At 41.5% G+C, this 18,796-nt stretch overlaps 1 protein-coding gene across 2 annotated transcripts in view; it reads left to right on the forward strand.

The window, feature by feature from the left end:
• Positions 1–18,193, forward strand: part of ptprub (protein tyrosine phosphatase receptor type Ub) — a gene marked incomplete at both ends in the record, with an annotated part of 146,356 nt that extends 128,163 nt beyond the window's left edge. For both annotated transcript variants that reach the window (XM_079228129.1, XM_079228130.1), the window contains 11 exons: positions 1,860–1,896; positions 2,775–2,872; positions 4,923–5,039; positions 5,917–6,071; positions 7,344–7,479; positions 8,130–8,279; positions 10,243–10,557; positions 13,440–13,565; positions 15,513–15,670; positions 17,891–18,026; positions 18,131–18,193. In XM_079228129.1, coding sequence (XP_079084255.1) covers positions 1,860–1,896; positions 2,775–2,872; positions 4,923–5,039; positions 5,917–6,071; positions 7,344–7,479; positions 8,130–8,279; positions 10,243–10,557; positions 13,440–13,565; positions 15,513–15,670; positions 17,891–18,026; positions 18,131–18,193 — 1,491 coding nt within the window. The remainder of the gene's footprint in view (positions 1–1,859; positions 1,897–2,774; positions 2,873–4,922; positions 5,040–5,916; positions 6,072–7,343; positions 7,480–8,129; positions 8,280–10,242; positions 10,558–13,439; positions 13,566–15,512; positions 15,671–17,890; positions 18,027–18,130) is intronic.
• Positions 18,194–18,796: the final 603 nt, after the last annotated feature.

An 18,796-nucleotide genomic window follows, 5' to 3' on the forward strand; every position in this document is an offset into this window, starting at 1 on the left:
AAACGAAAACATACAGTAAAGAAAACCAAAAGTCATTTTCATATATTCAGAGTAAAGAACTTACACAAATGAAGCCCAGTCCTGCTGTACTTGCTGAAACACACATGCACACACACACACACACACTCACACACACACAAATCTCTTCCCACCTGTCTGTAACCATAACTCCTACTTACCAAAAGCTTCTTTCATTAACTAGCCTCTATGTCTTCTTTTTCTACTCCCCTCCCCACTTCCTCGACCTTGGACCCTGTAGATTCGGATTAACAGGGAAGTAAGTACTTCACTGCTCGTTCTTCCGCTTTCCATCGCTCTATTTTTCGCTCTTCTCTTTCCACTATCCTCTCTCCACAAATGCTCAAAGATGTGTACGTGTGTTTCAGGTTTGTGCACATTTGACCCCCCCCCCTCCCCTCTCGTCACAAAAAAAAGCCCTTTTAGCCCTTTCATTGTAAATGAACACAAGGAGATGTGTCCTCTCAGATAGAGGGAGCGGCCTGTGGAAGTGGAAGTTGTTCTCATAAGTGTGTGAGACTCAGCTATGGTTATGGTGTTATTGGAGGAGTGGTGGCATCGCTGATAGTGTTGAGGGATTGTGGATAGCAGGCCTCACATCTCTGGTCATCCATCTCCATTTCAAACACGTCTCCGTTTACATGACTGGATGAAGTTCAGTTTAGCGACCCATCAGCAACCTGGACAGACTCGACATGTTAGGAACATGGAACCAGTTATGAACGTGGATTTGATGACAGCCGGTGGACTCTGGAGTTTATTCAGATTAATCCTGACCTGCGTTCTCAATTCCACAGATGTAATTTTAATTGGAACATCAATTATCCTTACAGCTGCTCCAATTGACAACAAACTGTGAACCACAACATCCTCGTGGTTTGCTAGGCGGTGTTCTCCTAGGGTTGCGTCATGGAGACGGGTGTCTCCTTCACCTTGAAAGGTTAGATAGGCAGCGCTTATGTTCAGGACTTCCTTTGAACAGTTTGCTCGTCCTTTTAAAGTGTTCACGCTTCAAAGTACCTCAGGTGGTCTTTGTCATGTTTATTCCCCTCAAGGCTGTAGCAGTGACATCTCAATGTTCATTCATATTCACCCCATATTCACAGTATGAAAATGTCTGTCATCTATATCAAAGGCCGTCACATTCTTTGATATGAAGGATCTCGAACACTTCACTGTACGTATCAGATTCTGTCTTGAAAACTGTTTATGTTGGTGATGATATCATGCATTCGTGTGAAACCTGTGTACGCTATTTTTCCTCTCATTTGACTTGTGAGAAGGATTCAAGGGGGGGAGTTTGCTGGGAAAAGAAATGGGGTTATGTTTGAATTCATCATCCCAAATATAGTACATATTCATCTTCAATGAAAATGGATTTGTTTTTACGGGAGTGTGCCGTAAGAGAGAGATTGATAAAGCAATCTGACACTTGAAATGGAAGAGTGTGCACCTTTTTAGTTTCTTTATCATATCTTTATTAAACTTTCAGAGGGATTCAGTCATCGTTCAGTCAGCTTGCCCGACTGCTTGTCGGCATCCACATTTCATTTCTATTTCTCAGCAGTTTGTCAAGATGCAGTATTTACCTCATGTTGCCTCAACCGCTCCAAACTCTCTGTGGAGCCTATGAGCAAAGACCTGGTGTGTGGTGAGCAATAGGTCAGACAGTACTAGGACAGGTAAACAGGAAACGCCATTAACAGTTGCAGTGGGTCAGCCGAAGGAAATCAGAATGCAGAGAGCAAGGAAGAGGGTGAGACCTAGAGGCACCCTCCCATCCAGCTGTGCCTGAGGCGCAGATGGCTTACTCAGCATGTCATCCCTCTTCTCTCTTTCAGGGCTACCATCGATCCAACCACTTCATCGCCACTCAGGGTGAGTATCCCGGCAAGGCTATATGTGTGTGTGTGTGTGTGTGTGTGTGTGTGTGTGTGTGTTCATCATGCAGCACGATAAGTACCTTTTGCCGCCACGTAATAAATTGAAGATGATCTAACCAATGAGCCTACTCACGAACAGTCCCTTGCCAAAACAATCTCTACGAAAAAAACAAAAAAGTAATAGTGTGAGCACCAACCCGTGAAGGCTGTGCTCGTGATGTCACTAAATTAATCATGAGAAGAGGTGAATAATTAAAGACATTAATTATAACTTCTCAATCTCTGCAGCAGGCCGAGCGGCGCGTTCATTGTTGGAGGGGGGGCGGGACCTTTAGTTCACCCTCTGTCACTCAAATGTACAGTCGGAATCCATGAACAAAAAATCCCTCTGCTGTTTCTAAACCCTAAGGAGTGTCAGTTTCCAGGGAGATCCCATCACAAAGTCACCCAAGGTCTGCTCATCTGCTTATCTTGCACTAGCACCTCATCTTCTCCCAGTTAGAGAGACAGCGGGATAAAACCTGCAAGGAAGAAGAAGAAAAAACACCAGCAGTGTTTTTTGAGCATTTCCTTCCGAGGAGTTGCAGCTGAAATCTCCTCCTCTGATAACGATTGGTGACTGATGGTCCCCCCGGGCTTTCATCACCAGCAATACTGCTCTTGTTTTGCCACCCTTCTTCACCCTTTCCCTGCTTGGAATTCCCAATAACTTTATTGACAGCACAATCCGAAAGGGATCAGTACCCTGCCGTCTGAGGAAGCACACTCAGGTCGCAATAATACCAGATCTCACAACCGCAGTCGAGCAAAGTATGCTGTGATGCCGCCGCTTTTCTTCCTTTCACTGTTATTTTCTTCCCTCTTCACCACCAGGACCCAAGCAGGAGACTCTGTATGATTTCTGGAGGATGGTGTGGCAGGAAAATTGTTTCAGCATCGTCATGATAACTAAGCTGGTGGAGGTTGGCAGGGTAAGTGATGTGCACAACCCACTTCTCCCACTGCTGTCACCACCCAGTGCTCAGAAACATCCCACATTCACCATAGGGAACATGTTGGTGTCGATATATAAAAAGGCTTGTGTGTGTGTGTGTGTGTGTGTGTGTGTGTGTGTGTGTGTGTGTGTGTGTGTGTGTGTGTGTGTGTGTGTGTGTAAGTATAGATCTCACAGAAGCTGGCTGTGCATGCAAACCACAGCCTGGAAGTGGTTAATTTGAGTGAGGATGCCTTGCATTTATGTGAAACCACAAGCAGTAGAGAGTCTGTTAAAGGAGTAGTTCTAACTTTTGAAATGCGCTTTTGCACTTATTTTTGCTGAAAGTTAGATGAGAAGTGTGTTGGCTAACTGTGAAGCTACAGCCAGCAGTAGCTCAGCACAAAGACTGGAGACTGTTTCAAGTATTTATGCTAAACTAAGCCAGCTAGCTGCTGGTTGTAATTCTATATTTGCCGCACAGAAATGAGTTGAATCAATCTTCTCATCTAACTCTCGGCACGAAAGTGAATAAGCATATTTCCCAAAATGCCAAACAATGCCTTTAACTTTCTGTACCGTCTTCTCTTGGTCGCAATCGTAGGCCACACTTTAAAGCAGGCGACACACAGTCTCTGTGCACTGTAGAGTTAATTAAACTGACACATTTTAAAGGATTGGGACATGGATTATCCCTTATTTGTCTGTTTAGAGAACATCATGAAATTGCGATGTTCATCATCTAATTAGTCAGTAAAATGTGCTGTGAAATATATGCGAGGCATACAAACAAACAAATGTCTGAGCCACATGCTGTCCTTGAATATACACTGCATATAACACAGGTTTAATGGTGTATATATATATATATATATATATATATATATATATATATATATATATATATATATATATATATATATATACTACATGTAGTGTATGAAAACTGCTCTAAGATGCTCTTTCAGTTGAGGCAAGATAAATGTATTACTCATAAGATGGCTAAAATGAGACAATTTTACTAGGAGTAGCTCAACATACAATTTGGTTCTCCATTACAATAAATAGTCAGCAAACAAGGACTGATTCATGTGACTGCATCCAAGTAACACCTCCATTAAATAAAACAAAATGACCTCCTTTGTGCCTGGCCTCTGAAGAAGATTGCCGCCGTCCTGTCTATTATGAATCCAACGATTATCTGATTATTGTGCTTTTGTTTCTTTGCCCTCCAAAGATGAAATATCTGCAGAGGAATGGTTTTGCGTTTCCCTGGCATTTGAAGTGTAACCTCTGTATGTTTTCAATGTTTTGACTGTTACACGTTCATTTGCTTTAGTTAAATAAACAAACAAACCAATCACTTGATACAGGTAATTATCTATTTTGCCCTTATTACAATTGAATGCTTAAATTTCAAATATGTTGGAATTAGCATTCCAACAAATAGCATAAGAAAAGGTGTAAGGGTGACACTTAGAGTCATCCAATAAACCCTAACGTAAACCTGCATCCGTTACTCATCTGGTGTGATTGGTGCAATAGTTTAACCTTGTAGTCTGGTGGTTGGATTGATGGTAAGATGATGCTATAATGCAGTAACCTAAAACACTTCAACAGCATATCGCTCACTAGCAGAGAATGGCCTTGCAGCACATTTAATGGAAGTGATGTATTTGGTATATAACCCTATAGATGTATAGAAACGTAAAAGGTATCTTTGTCATAAAGAGTGGGTGATTCAGAGAAATTACTCCTCAAGAGGGAACCGATTTAGAAAATTGGGCAATTTAAGTCGGAGAAGGTTAAATTGGGGAACACTGGCTCTCTCTCAAAGAACAGGTTTTCTTTCGGTTGAGAAAAGTTTGTGTGAAAGGATGAGATGTTTTAATTTCTTTTTTAGTTTATTCTTAAGATTGGTGGATGGATAGTGAATTTTCTGCTGAAAAAAATGTATATAAATCAGCTGATATGTTATATCTATGTGCTTTTTTTCCAGGAATGTTACCAAGAGGTTTAACTCCGTTGCTTGGTTCTTTTTGAAACAGGTGAAATGCTGTAAATACTGGCCTGAAGACAGCGAGATGTACGGTGACATCAACATCACTCTGCTTAAGACGGAGACACTGGCTGAATACACAGTTCGCACCTTTGCCTTGGAGAGAGTAAGTTTATCTGAGGTAGACGTTTTGTCTATCCTTGTTTGCATCCCCATCTTATGCTTGTATTAGTACGTGTTGTGATATTCTTAGAATGAGAAGCAGTACATTAATAGGATTAGATACTTGACAGGATTTACTGCTGATGCGTTTGAGGGCTACACGTTAAATGAAGAGGAATTAACACCAGTAGCCATGTGAATGCCCCTGCTGTCTTTCCAACATGGCTGTTACAGTATATTGTGCCCCCGATGGTCTTCCTCCTGTCAATCTCCTGGGGGATCTCTCATTGTAGGGGCTCAGAGCCACGCTGGAGTGACAGTGGCACACACACACACACACACACACGCACAGCATTATCATCACACTGTCACATTCGCGCTCCATGGCCACACTCTGCTGCTTATTTAAATCGGCACGAATTTGGGAACTGGTGACAGCTTGTTTTTTCCCGTCGCTTTTTTTTCTTCTCTCCTTTCTTTTTTTAGGTTTCTGTCTTCAACAAATCTTTGCTTTGCGTCGCTTTACTTTGTCATCTCTGTACAGAGGAAGAAATTGCCGCGTGACTGCAGCAGCCTCCCAGTAGAGAGGAGTAAAACTCGCAGCCTCAGTAATTTCCTTTTCGCGTGTCTGTCACAGTGCAGCTGCTACTAGCATGGGATGCCCACAGGCCTAACTATCCTAGAAGACCTAGCACCCTACGTAAATAACGTCCTCGCACTGAACCGAAAAATCTGTCACATCTATCACGGACGTCTGTTAATGGATGGGAGCCCGTCTTGGATGAAATAAAGGCCTCGAGGCGATAACGGTTACGATGCAAGCCGTATAAACGCTGGGCCTTTACATGTAATGCTAATTTGTACTATGCTTTTGTTCACAGAGAGGATACTCAACCAAGCATGAGGTGCGTCAGTTCCACTTCACGTCCTGGCCTGAGCATGGGGTGCCGTATCACGCCACTGGATTGTTGGCTTTTATACGAAGAGTGAAAGCCTCCACGCCTCCTGACGCGGGCCCTGTGGTGGTCCACTGCAGGTAGGGGTGGCGCTTAGCAGCAGCAGCTGTAACCCGTCGTGTTAGAACTTTTGTTAAAAAGTAAATGTAGTTATAGTAATGGATAGTATTCTCCTTTGGGAGGCTCAGGGCCACTGTGATGTGCAGAATGAGAGTCACATCAAAGGCAGCCGTTAGCTTTGGTAAGGCACTCTTCATAGCCTTGGTACTAAAACATTTCAACAGAAACTAGGGTAGGTGGGAGTTTTTTTTTTATCATGCTGCCACACATCTCTGTTCTCTTTTACAAACAAATTCCTTATTCCTGTGATTCAAATGTTATCATGACTGAAAACATTGCCGATTAGAAACACTCGGATTGCTAAATAAATACAGGACTGGACTCCAAATTGTGACCATGGATATTTATGCTAAATCTGTTTATTCAGATTTTGTATTGTGTAATTTACTTTCACTGGATTGTGTATTGGTGGAGACCTAGCAAAGCTTGTATTAAGTTGTAGAAGGTACCGACAAAACAAAATGTAGTAAATGTGAACAAAAACACATTTCATGCGAAGATGCAGAAGAATAACTAGCACAGTGGCAGTAAGTGCAGTGGAGCCTAGTTTTCACCTCTGGCCGCTAGTGATTCAGAGCATTAATATAGCAGCAATTTGCAAAGGAAGGTATAATGGTGTAATATCTATCTGACCAGAGAATGAAGGTGCTCTCCCCTGTGTGTGTTTTATTCCTACTTTCTGCTTAAATATATTGACACAGAGTTTGCGTTGTGCGTTCTTTTAGTGCACATGAGCTTATATAAGAACCAATGTGAGAGAGCCCACGCGTATGTAATGATATGTAATGCATTTAAGTTTTGTTCTTATAGTGTGTGCAATAAATATTAAGCATGTTTAATATTTGCAATTTTAAATTGGTGTAGCCAGGATGGACTTTTGAGCAGACTGGGGACGTAAAAACACGCTTAGAATACGTCACACCACAAGAAAATCTGGCAAGATAATCTTTGGAACCATCCAAAAATCTGGGCTTTTCTGGCTATTGTTGAAACAGGGGAATTGGGCCCGTAACTTGGCTTGATGAGTACGCTGCATTAGCAAACTCCATCTGTGGCATGACCCTCGCCTGTATGTTGTAGCTGACCTTTAAATCATGTGGTGCTAATAACTTGTACTTCTGAGGGGACAAAGTGAATCCTGACAATGTTTGTACTCACTCAAAAGCCTGGTGATTAAACGCTTTAGTGTGCGTGGTCACTGGTGTAACTTTGTGGTGTCCTGTGTGTGGCAGTGTGGGGGCGGGCCGCACCGGCTGCTACATCGTGCTGGATGTCATGTTGGACATGGCGGAGTGCGAAGGCGTGGTGGATATCTACAACTGCGTCAAAACCCTCTGCTCTCGACGCATCAACATGATCCAGACAGAGGTCAGGTCAACCGCACAGCTCGGAAAACTACTCTAGTCAAATAGCTGCAATGTGTCTTCCACATACTCAGGATGTTGCGTCACTGTTAATATGTCTCCACTGCAAAACTTTGGGAGAGTTAGATTATTTATTTCTTTATTTTTAGTTCCCCTCCTGTTGTTTGGAAATTCAAAGCGCGAGGGGTGGGGGGTGTATTATCATACTGCCCCTCTGGGACTCATGTAAAGGTCATTGCAATAGTTTTTGGAGGAAAGAATTGCATTGTCTCTCAATGTGTTGTGTCGGCACGCGCTGTTCTTTAGACGCGCAGACAATTTGCAATTTTACTCCTTATTATGCAAATCCGACATTGACATTTGTTTATTTCATTTGTAGTTATTTGCAGGGGTGCTCTAATTAAATGCACCACGCATGTGTTTGTTGACTTTGAAATATTGATTTATTCCCCAACAGCTTACATACACCACCAACATTATAGCGCATGTTTAATTCAGAACAAAATGGGAAGTCACTCTTCTTATTGTTTGATTATGTATTCACATCTACATATGATGTTAATCTCTTTCTGCCTTAGCCTGCTTTGTTTGTCTGTCTCGCTGTTTGCAATAGCATTTACATATGCCGCACACACTCGCCTGTTGTCTTTTCAGGAGCAGTATATCTTCATCCATGACGCCATTCTGGAGGCCTGTCTGTGCGGGGAGACGGCCATCTTGGTGAACGAGTTCGCGGTCACTTACAAAGAGATGCTGCGGGTGGACTCCCAGAGTAACTCCTCTCAGCTGCGGGAGGAGTTTCAGGTCAGTCTTTAGCTGGACGGCAATCAACCTTCTAAGCACATATTTGTTTTGGTAAAATATGCAGCCAAAACGGAATTACAAAGTCAACACAAGTAATTTAATAATAATAATGATAATTATTTATTTTATTTGTAATGCACTTTTCATTCAAAAGAATGTCAAAGTGCCACAGAGCCAGTACAAAGTAAAAAAAAAAAAAACATAGTACAAACTATAATATTTGCATTTACAATATCATGAATGAAATGATTTAATTTACCTTTATGGAATTAGTACTTCTGCTGCTACTGTTTCTTTTTGTCGCAACTAAATAATACTGTCAGAATCAGAAACCGTTTATTTGCCAGGAATGTTTACACAATCAAGGAATTGTTCTAGGCGGACGGTGCATACATGAGGCATGTAGTACTACTACTAATACTACAGTATTAATAATGGTAGCGCCGATAAGGAATTGTATTACATTTTACATGTACCTACACTATGACTACTACTATATATATACTACTACTACCACCAACAACAATAAAGCAATAGTAATAGTAATGCATCCAAAAATGTGTGTGTGTGTGTGTGTGTGTGTGTGTGTGTGTGTGTGTGTGTGTGTGTGTGTGTGTGTGTGTGTGTGTGTGTGTGTGTGTGTATTCGTGCAGGAGGATGTTTGTTTCCCTTCACTTTTGATTCTGTGTGACTGCCATTGAAGTCCTCTGCTTGGTTTGTAGGAATGCTCTCAGAACATTTCATTAGATGTTGATTAGGAGAGAAGAAAGCCAGCTGTGTTCCCACATGCTTTACCTGCACACCCCCACCGCTCAACCAGCAGCTGCATTCATTGCAGATTTAGTATTTCAAAGTAATACTGGGAAAGGCTCATGCTCCCTCCTTTAATTTCATACTGTTATATTCTTATTCTTTACATGGGAAATACACTACATTTATTACCTAGATTAAATGATACTATAGGTGTTTTTACACTTTGATTACAGACTGCTAGTTCTTCATCAAGGAAAATATTTCATGCTTCACTTTGATCTTGTCAACGTATTGGTGGAGCATTATTTTTTCAAGCCTCTCCACTCTCTGTTTGCCTTTCTACTCATCCCGCAGTCTGCAAACAGCCAACCGGTAGCACAGATCTATTATTGATGCTGTGTATTAATGATCTAACTCTTTTTTTCATGTTGTCTCATGTAATTACGGCTAAATGAACAGAGAGTTCATCAAAGAAAAGTGGTGTGCAATATTTTCCTTTCAATCATTTGAATCTGTTTGTTAATAGATTCTTTCAAACAATATTATTGGTTTCTCTGTGTTCTTTGCGTTTTCTCCCTTCAGTCTGATTCACTTAGTTGTCTTCTCCCTCCTCTTCCTCCTCCTCTCTGCCATCGTTGTGATAATACAAATCGTTATATTCTTTCGATATTCTTCATCTCATTATTCTTATGTCTATTAGAGTTCAGGTTGTGCGAGGTCAGTTTAACAGATACTGTCTGTGAGAAGTTTCTGTGGGAAACGTTCCTCAAGGTTCCACGCTTTGCACTACAACACTCACACCTGTGTATCAGTATAATGACACTAGGGAAGCAGACTGGTCGTTGCACGTTCCAGCCTTGTGAGAAAAGATGAGAACACGGGATTCTCCTCCTCTTGACAGGATAGAGCGAATCAGATGTTAGAACGAGGCGAGACGAACCTGTGACGATAACCTGTGTATGAAAAGGCCCCAGTTGTTCTTTCCCCAACCTGCAACTCACTGCTTTTGCAAACTGCAGAGCGTACTCCTTCACTTGTGATCACTTAGTAAATAAATTCACGAGAACGAGAGAAGTTGTTTGACTAAGCTCTTCCGGAGGCTACACCAGGCATCCAATATTTAGTACGCGCATCAGTTGACTCCTCCGGTGTGTCTCGCCTTCCATGTGCGTGATTCTCATCTCACCTCATCCAATGTTCCCATTTGCAGACGCTCAACTCCGTGACTCCCCACCTGGATGTGGAAGAGTGCAGCATCGCTCTGTTGCCCAGAAACCGAGAGAAGAACCGCAGCATGGATGTCCTGCCGCCTGACCGCGCTCTGGCCTTCTTGGTTACCACGGAAGGCGAGAGCAACAATTACATCAACGCCGCCCTCGCTGACAGCTTCCATCGGCAGGCCGCGTTCATCGTCACCCCTCACCCTCTGCCGGGCACCACGGCTGACTTCTGGAGGCTCGTCTTCGACTACGGGTGCACAGCCGTGGTCATGCTCAACCAACTCAACCAGTCAAACTCTGCCTGGGTACGGTCAAAGCGTTATATGCGGTTTTATTGCCATTGATTTTGTTGACACTATAAAGGAAAAGAGACGTGGAGAAATGTTTTGAGTGGAAGTTTTTACTCCCAGTCTCGAGGTTATCTGAACTTTTCTGAAGGCTTATTCTGGCCGACACTGCCGTCACTATTCTGTCTCTTGCTGTGCTTGGGATTAGTTCCTTCTTGCTATTTTGTTGGGCTTTGATCCCTGACCACACTGATCTCAAGGCATGACTAGATAACTCCCGCCACAGTTTTTTTCTTCCCCTCCTCAAGTTACATTTCTGAAGAATGGGCTTGCATGACCCTTCAGCCACATCGCAGGCTTTTTTTTTATTTTCTGTTGACGTTTGTCTCATGAGCATATGTCTCTCTCTGTGATATAGTATTTCTGCTTCTTTTTTTTTTACACAGGAACACAACAAACAAACTCAGTGGAACACGAGGAACTAAACGTCATGAAGTCATTTTCAAAGGCAGATTTTAAAGACCAGATAATACGGTGCTATAATGAAAAACACTTAAAGAGTCCGCAATAGATCCTAAACGCCTATTCCAAGCATGGAAATTGAATCACACCTCAACGTTTTTGTTAAGAGTCTGGCAGCCAACCTATAATTTCCTGATTAAGAGAGATGAACAGATCATTAATTAAGTGTGAATGAAACAAAAGCATGTAAAATAGCCCAAGTTTCATGAAGAGAAAGGAATGATTTAATTCTTGAACTATTTCTCAGGTGGGGGAAAAAGAGATTACGCCTACTGTTGTAATATGGGGCTCCAGACTGATGATTTTTTAGCAGAAGGAACAACGAAAGCTGGCACAAGCTGACTACGGATGTGTTCAGCCAATAATTAAGATCTCCGTTTTGTTGGAGTTAAGCTGGAGGAGACTGGCAGACATCCAGTCCTTAATGGCAGATAAATGTGATGCTGCTGAATAATTCAACAACATTGGGACAGGTATGACTTGATATGATCGGCATAATAATGGAAAGAAAATGAAATGTCATGCTGTCTAAGATTGGAGAAAATAAGATTAGCCCCAGAATGGAGCCTTGTGGTGCACCACACAGGGAGGCTGCCTGTGAGGAGGACCACTGACGGACACAGAACCAATCAAGTTCTAGAGATACTCACACTCTAAAAATAATAAATAAGATTCTTTTAATCCATCATTTCAAACGCTGTTCTTAGATCAGACATTCCAGCTTTCATCAATACATTATTAACAACTCTTACAAGGACACGTTCAAGTACTTTTGCGTCATTTTGATATTACGTTGTGCGGTGTTAACGCCTGTATATTTAATATGTGTATGAATCACTAGTGAGTTACATAAACGCCAAAGGCATCCAAGATAATGGCTAATAAATAATCTAGATTTGGGTTTATTGGCATAGATGCTTGATTTACATGCTCTGGTCAAACATTAAACTTTAATCATGTGAAATATGTATTACATTGTATCACAGCCTTAGAAGAGCAGGTGCTTATTCTAAATTATGAATCTTTTTACCTTGGATTTCTACCTTAGATTGTTGTAAAATCACCCCATAACATTTATTTTGTGTTTCATTGCCAATGCTCTGATGACAATGACATATTGTATATAGTGTAAGTAGCAGTAATGGCACTATTGTTTCTTCCTTATTAGATTACTTTATAAAAAAAAGATAATTAACTTCAGCAAAGATAAATATGACCTTTCAGTACTTTACCACCGTTGTAACTATCAACATCAATGTCAAAAGTTATATTTAATTTGTAATCATTGTGTATGATGTGGTCATTAAAGATGCAGTTAGTAACTTTAATAACAAATAACTTTTTGTCATATTTTGCTCAAACTGTCAAAATATCCTGCTCGTTGTAGACGAGACAAACAATCTGTGAAATGAGAAATGTTGAAAACCAAGAATCACTCTGGTTCTCATTTTACAGCTAAACATTACACGGAAATATGTTTCTGATAAGATTTGAGGCGAGCAATAGCCAATGCAGTAATATTTGATCGGGGCCTGGATTGACAGTTTAATTAGAGTTCTCAAACTTCACAAGCAATGATTGACAGCTGCTTTAGAGACTCCTCTGCTCTGATTGGTTGTTGTTTTTTGGGCGTGGTGGAATCTTGCAAATGCCCTTCGGAGCACTGAAAGGAGGCAGGGAACCCGCACTTTTTCCAAAGATTATCTTTTTATAGACAGTTTGAGTAAGTATGAATACAAGTTATTTGAATTTAAATGATCAACTGTAGCTGTACAGATTTAGGGTTTATGTGTTGGCTTTTCTGCATGCGGTTGTGTAGCAGAACAGAAAAGTAAATACAATAAATTGTAGGTACCACCTGTTCAGTCCCACTTTAATCCACTCCCCGTTAAATGTTTTTCATCTCTTTTCTTCCAGTGCAATGCGGTTACTTTTGGCTCTTGCCTGAAAATTCAGTTATCGCCTCCTTAAGTTGTTCATTGCAAGATCGTGCTATATAATCTGTGAGAGAGTTCGTTCGTGGCACTGGAGCACTCTGTCTCCTTCTTGCAATCTCTCAAAGCACATTACATCTCTGCTCCCGCTGCTGCTGCCCTCATTGACACCACTATGGCACCGTAACATATATGAGGACTTGTATATCTGCATGTCTTGAATTGTATTATATCGTTTGTGTACAGCGTATTCATGCAGAACCCCCACTGCATATACACACACACACCTGTTCACACACATACTTGGTTGATTTGTATCATCTGAGCTTTGTAAAGTTCTTCTCTCTTTGAGAGCAAAAGCGTTTTTTGGGCCACAACTACTGAAGAATGCACGAATATGACATGTGCTATATTTAATCTCTCTCTCTCTCTCTCTACCTGTAGCCTTGTGTTCAGTACTGGCCGGAGCCTGGCTTGCAGCAGTACGGGCCCATGGAAGTGGAGTTTCTGTCCATGTCAGCAGACGAGGATGTCATTACTCGTCTGTTTCGGGTCAAGAATGTCACGAGGGTGAGTCATTGTGGTTCGGAAAAAGCCTTCACAGGACATGTTGTTCCACTTAGTGGTATTTCACAAAATGATAACTTGAACCCCATTAGAAAAGCATTAGCCGTGATCCTCATCGGTAATTCAAATGTGACATTTTACCGACAGAGCATTTAGAGCTGCCAGCTGAAATGTGCATATAAAAAGCACCTGACACAAGTCCTCACAGTCAAAGTACTATAGACTCAGCTGTAAAAAAAATACTGTGTCCCGGAAACCTTCAGATGATGATTTTAATTTCTATATATCTTGTGTGTCCGCAAACTTAAAGGCTGAATGATTCACTTGATGCTTGATTTCTTCAGTCTCTCCCTGTGCATAGTAATCTTGCTATTGCTATGTCTATATCTTTTGCATATACACATCGGCATTTCTCCAGTGTCTGCCTCGTGGGACTGAGGGGGATGTCAAATAAATACCTTCTAAGATAAATACACACTAAAATGTAGCCTGGAGATTTGTACTGAGCACAGTGGCACATCAGGAAAAAAACATATTCATAGACTGTATTATAAATACGACAAGGGACATTGTTTTGTTATTCAGCAGTCCAGAAAATTGAACCAGTGTTTCCATAAGATGTTCCCAAGAGTGAAACATATTATAAGAACTTTGCATGGAAATCATGCAAGAAAAGCCCATTAACGTGCATGCAATAAAGGTCAGTCTGTCCCTTTTTTCAATATCTTCTTGCCATTTCCTAGATAGGCTACTTCCCTCTCTTAGGTGCATGTAAGCATACTAAAGAGGGAACTTTCTACATCAAAATGCATGCCATATTTTCAGTGACAGCATACTCTTTTCAAGCTGCATGCTTGATTTGTTCAAAAACAATGTCACACGTTTTTTCCTACTTATGTATAGAATTAGAAAGACGTTAAGAAACAGGTTTTAAAAACACACTGACAGCTCCGTCATGGAGGAGGGAGCACAGGGGATGTCACTGTGGTCTTTTCTCAACTTTCATGCTCCAGATGTGTGCATATGTATCAGTAATTTTGGCTTCTCACATGTTACTGTGTTGTGTGTGTGTGTGTGTGTGTGTGTGTGTGTGTGTGTGTGTGTGTGTGTGTGTGTGTGTGTGTGTGTGTGTGTGTGTGTGTGTGTGCGTGCGTGTGCGCAGGTATGGTTTAAGCCTGCACATTTGCATAAGCTCATGCATACTGTTCAGGATCACTGTCAACCAATTATTGAAGAAATCTGTATGCAAGGCGTTTCCTCGCTGCCTTTCTTGATTGGCATCCTCACTTCCTCTCTCGACTGCCCTTGTCATGCCCCTCTACCCATGGCACCTTTCTTCTCCTAAGTGCGGGAGGGTAACTTAACGCAGCACAGGAGAAATCAAATCACACCGAAATAAAACACACCTCTCCCTATCACTGCCCCTCTAGCAGTGCTTTAGTGAGTTTTCCTTGTATGCATGACAATGATATACAAGGGTAGGGAGTAAAAGTCAACCAAAGTGCAATGTAAGCATATGTATGTGTGGGTATGAGAGTAGTACAAAAACACATCTGCTAAGGCAATTCCTCCATGCATCATTGGTGTCTTTGCCAGCCCAATTTGCATGACTTACAGTTTTCCACTGGTACTTAAGTATTAGGCGAGATTCTGCAGGACAAGGTTATGAACACACAGGGACCCGTCTCCAACGCAGCGCGGGCCCCGCTTACACCCGCAGACCCATATATCTCAAAGTCAGTCTGCTGAGTGAGCACAGCTGAGTGCGCCGGCACGCAGCCTGGGGAGAACTCAAACACGGGTGTTAACTGGCACACTCAGAAACACCGAAACCACCAGGAGATGTAATACAACGCAAACAAGACAGAGAGCACATGCGCGCACAGCCACACAGTATGTCTGCGCTCCGATTCTATGTGCTTAATGTTTTTTTTTCTGTTGCATCCCAAGCTCCAAGAGGGCCAGCTGGTGGTGTGTCAGTTCCAGTTCCTGCGCTGGTCGGCGTATCGAGATGTTCCAGACTCCAAGAAGGCTTTCCTCAACCTGCTGGCTCAAGTGCACAAGTGGCAGAGGGAGTGTGGAGAAGGACGCACCGTCGTCCACTGCCTGTGAGTAATCTGTTAGCGGCACGCATCATGTGCTGTAAATTAGAAGTAAAAGGAGACGAGGCAGAAATACGTTCAGACTCTCTCTGAAAAGGTCTCAGCTATGGAATTACTGCTGTTGAAGAGTGACATTTAAAAAGTGCAAAATCTCGTTCTCTAAGGAGAGTATCACAAAAAATGTTAAAACGGGGGAAATCGCGTCTCGTCTCGTTGCCGATCCGTGAGGGGGTTTCGGTGCAATGCAAAGTATTTTGTTGTATTTTCATAATGTAGAAAATGAAATTGTGTTGTAATGTAGTGCAGGAGCGCCCCTCTGTTTGTCCTAAGCCCCCGGAGCGCACGCCGGCTGATGAATACGAATGGACCGTCCAAGCTCATTGCGAACCCGTCCCACGTTCATCCCCACCGCCCCCATCCAAAAACACATCACTCAGCGCTGTCACACAGTGTTACCCACGACAACCAGGAAAGAGATTATGGAGATCAAATCAATTATGGCTTAATACAGAATGCGATGGTTCTCACTACAGTAAATTCAGGACTGCCAAGGCACTGACTACGATTGATTACCTTAATATTGCTTGTGTACGCTGCAGAGGATTCCATGCCCACCTCCTCTGGATTTGTCTCAGGAGAGAGGAAGTGGATTGTCCTCCACTGGTTTATTGATATTGCCTTTCTTTTATGACGACCAAGACAATATTTCCGAGGAAATGCCACACTGCGGTTATTTCAAAAAAATGAAAAATTCTTTGTACAGCTTGTCTCATGTCGCTATTTTTCTATCAAGCTATTGCGTGCGTATGCTGTATGAAGTGTATGAAACGAGGTAGCATGAACACAAGACTACACGTACTCTGCCGTGCTTATGCTGCATTATTGTCTTCCAGAATCCACTCTAATATATTAGGAGGCTGCGATTGGATCTTAATAACAGTCAATAAAAAAACACAATAAAAAAAACTACTCTTCTGCGTGGAAACCAGGGTTTAGAAAAATATTTACAACTGATGCTCAGGTTCAGGTTCAGGTTGCAACCAGCCGGTAGCTCTTTATAATAACAACACACTATTTAGCATTAGTAAAGCATGAGTAAACACTTAATCCATCATTTATAAAGCATTGTTCCAACATGAACACTCATTAGTAACTCATTAGTATGCAATTCATAAACAGTTATGTATTTTTTATTCTTGATTAATCAAGAATAGTCAATCAAGAAAGCTTGACTATTATGCGTTTCATGATTGGGTTTTCATACTTTATAAATTATGGATTCCCCATTTGTAAATGAAGTATTAAGGACTTATAGATGATTAATAAGATCATTTATAAAGTCTTAGTAAATTATAAAAAAAGATTGAAATGTCATTTATTCATGCATTTATTTATACATATGATTTAGATATGCACAAATGGTTAGGGGCTATGTTAACATGTGCTTTATGAACGTGTTTTAATTCTGCAATTCATGATTAATTCATGGAGTTACTACTAGTCGTTAGTTAAATATTTTGTGTGACCCCCATCTAAAGTGAAGACTATCTATGCCATACAACGCATTTATAAGCAGTATGCTAGCTTGCTAATTATTATTTTTTATAAGCAGTATGCTAGCTTGCTATTTTTTTTTTTATAAGCAGTATGCTAGCTTGCTATTTTTTTTTTATAAGCAGTATGCTAGCTTGCTATTTTTTTTTTTATAAGCAGTATGCTAGCTTGCTATTTTTAGTGAAAAATGTGTTAAAATATTCGTGTCAGGCTACTTATTGTTCAGTGCCGGAACTTGTTTCTACCCGACTAAATAATGGCTCCATCCATGTTAGCAACAATGCGTGACAGTATTACATGAACTTAGTACTTCAGTTTACGTTAACTGCGCCGAGCTCTGGTCGGACACTAAAATGAGAACGCCTGTTCGGTTCGGTTACTTCTTTCTCTCTGGTCTGGTACAGACAGAAATACACTCTACGGCTCTCTGAGGCTGTTTTTAGGCTGAGTGGTGCTTTAAGCTAAATGCTAACATGCTCATGAATCCAAAGCTAGCATTCTGATCCGGGATGACCAAAGTCTGTTGTTGACAGTTGACATTGGTGTTAAAAAACCACCAATATCAACCTCATGGTGGCAGAATTGTCATGGGGTCACCAAAGTCATGTCGCTTTGTTATCTGGGAAACATTAATGTCTGTCCATAACAAAAACCCACTTCTCCCCCCTGCAGTAATGGTGGTGGTCGCAGTGGGACCCTCTGTGCCTGCAACATCCTCCTTGAGATGATCCAGTACCAGAACATGGTGGACATCTTCTACGCTGTCAAAACTCTACGCAACTGCAAGCCCAACATGGTTGAGTCCTTGGTAAGAGACATAAATCAATACAAATCAATGTGTTTTCAAGTGGCATGAATATGTCTATTATTATTCATGTGTTTTCACCTTTTTAATGTTTAATTTTTCCACAGGACCAGTATCGGTTCTGCTATGACCTTGTCCTGGAGTACTTGGACTGCTTTGAAGGTAGATAGCAACCAAATGTTTACCACAGCGGCAGTATTCCCTCTGCTGGAGATTCCACTGAAGGCCACCCAGTGACCCCTCTACCTTAATGTTTGGACCTATGGACTTGGCGATGAAAGGATTGGAAAGAAAGGAGAGGAGAAAAAAAAAAACTTGGTCAAGGTTCTAACTTTTAACCTTTAATGTACAGCTGTGATTTCCTCCTTGTTGGTGATGTTTATCTCTTTTGATATTTCTTTTGTGCTTTTCTTGGTCCTCTTTGCCTCCGGACTAAAGCTCTTTTGTGCTAAGGGTTTCTGTAGCAGGAAAACAATACTCGGAGCTACAAAAAACGGACCTGTTTATTCTGAAGGATGGTCACCATGGCTGTGTTTCATCGTTTCACTCAAACAGCAAGGAGGCTGGATGAATTTCCAGAGTTAAAACCGAATGATCTAAACCCTGGAAGCATTTTCCTTTCCCCTCAAGAGCTACATACAACAACAGTCCACCGTGGTTGTGGCATGATTTCTCTACCATACCATAAACTGCCTTACTCTCTGGCGATAGGACGGATTTATTCAAATCGCTGAATAAAGCAAAGAAGGTTGTCATACTGGTGTTTAAACAGC

Source organism: Taurulus bubalis (genome assembly GCF_910589615.1).
Source record: "Taurulus bubalis genome assembly, chromosome: 12".
Taxonomy (NCBI): domain Eukaryota; kingdom Metazoa; phylum Chordata; class Actinopteri; order Perciformes; family Cottidae; genus Taurulus; species Taurulus bubalis.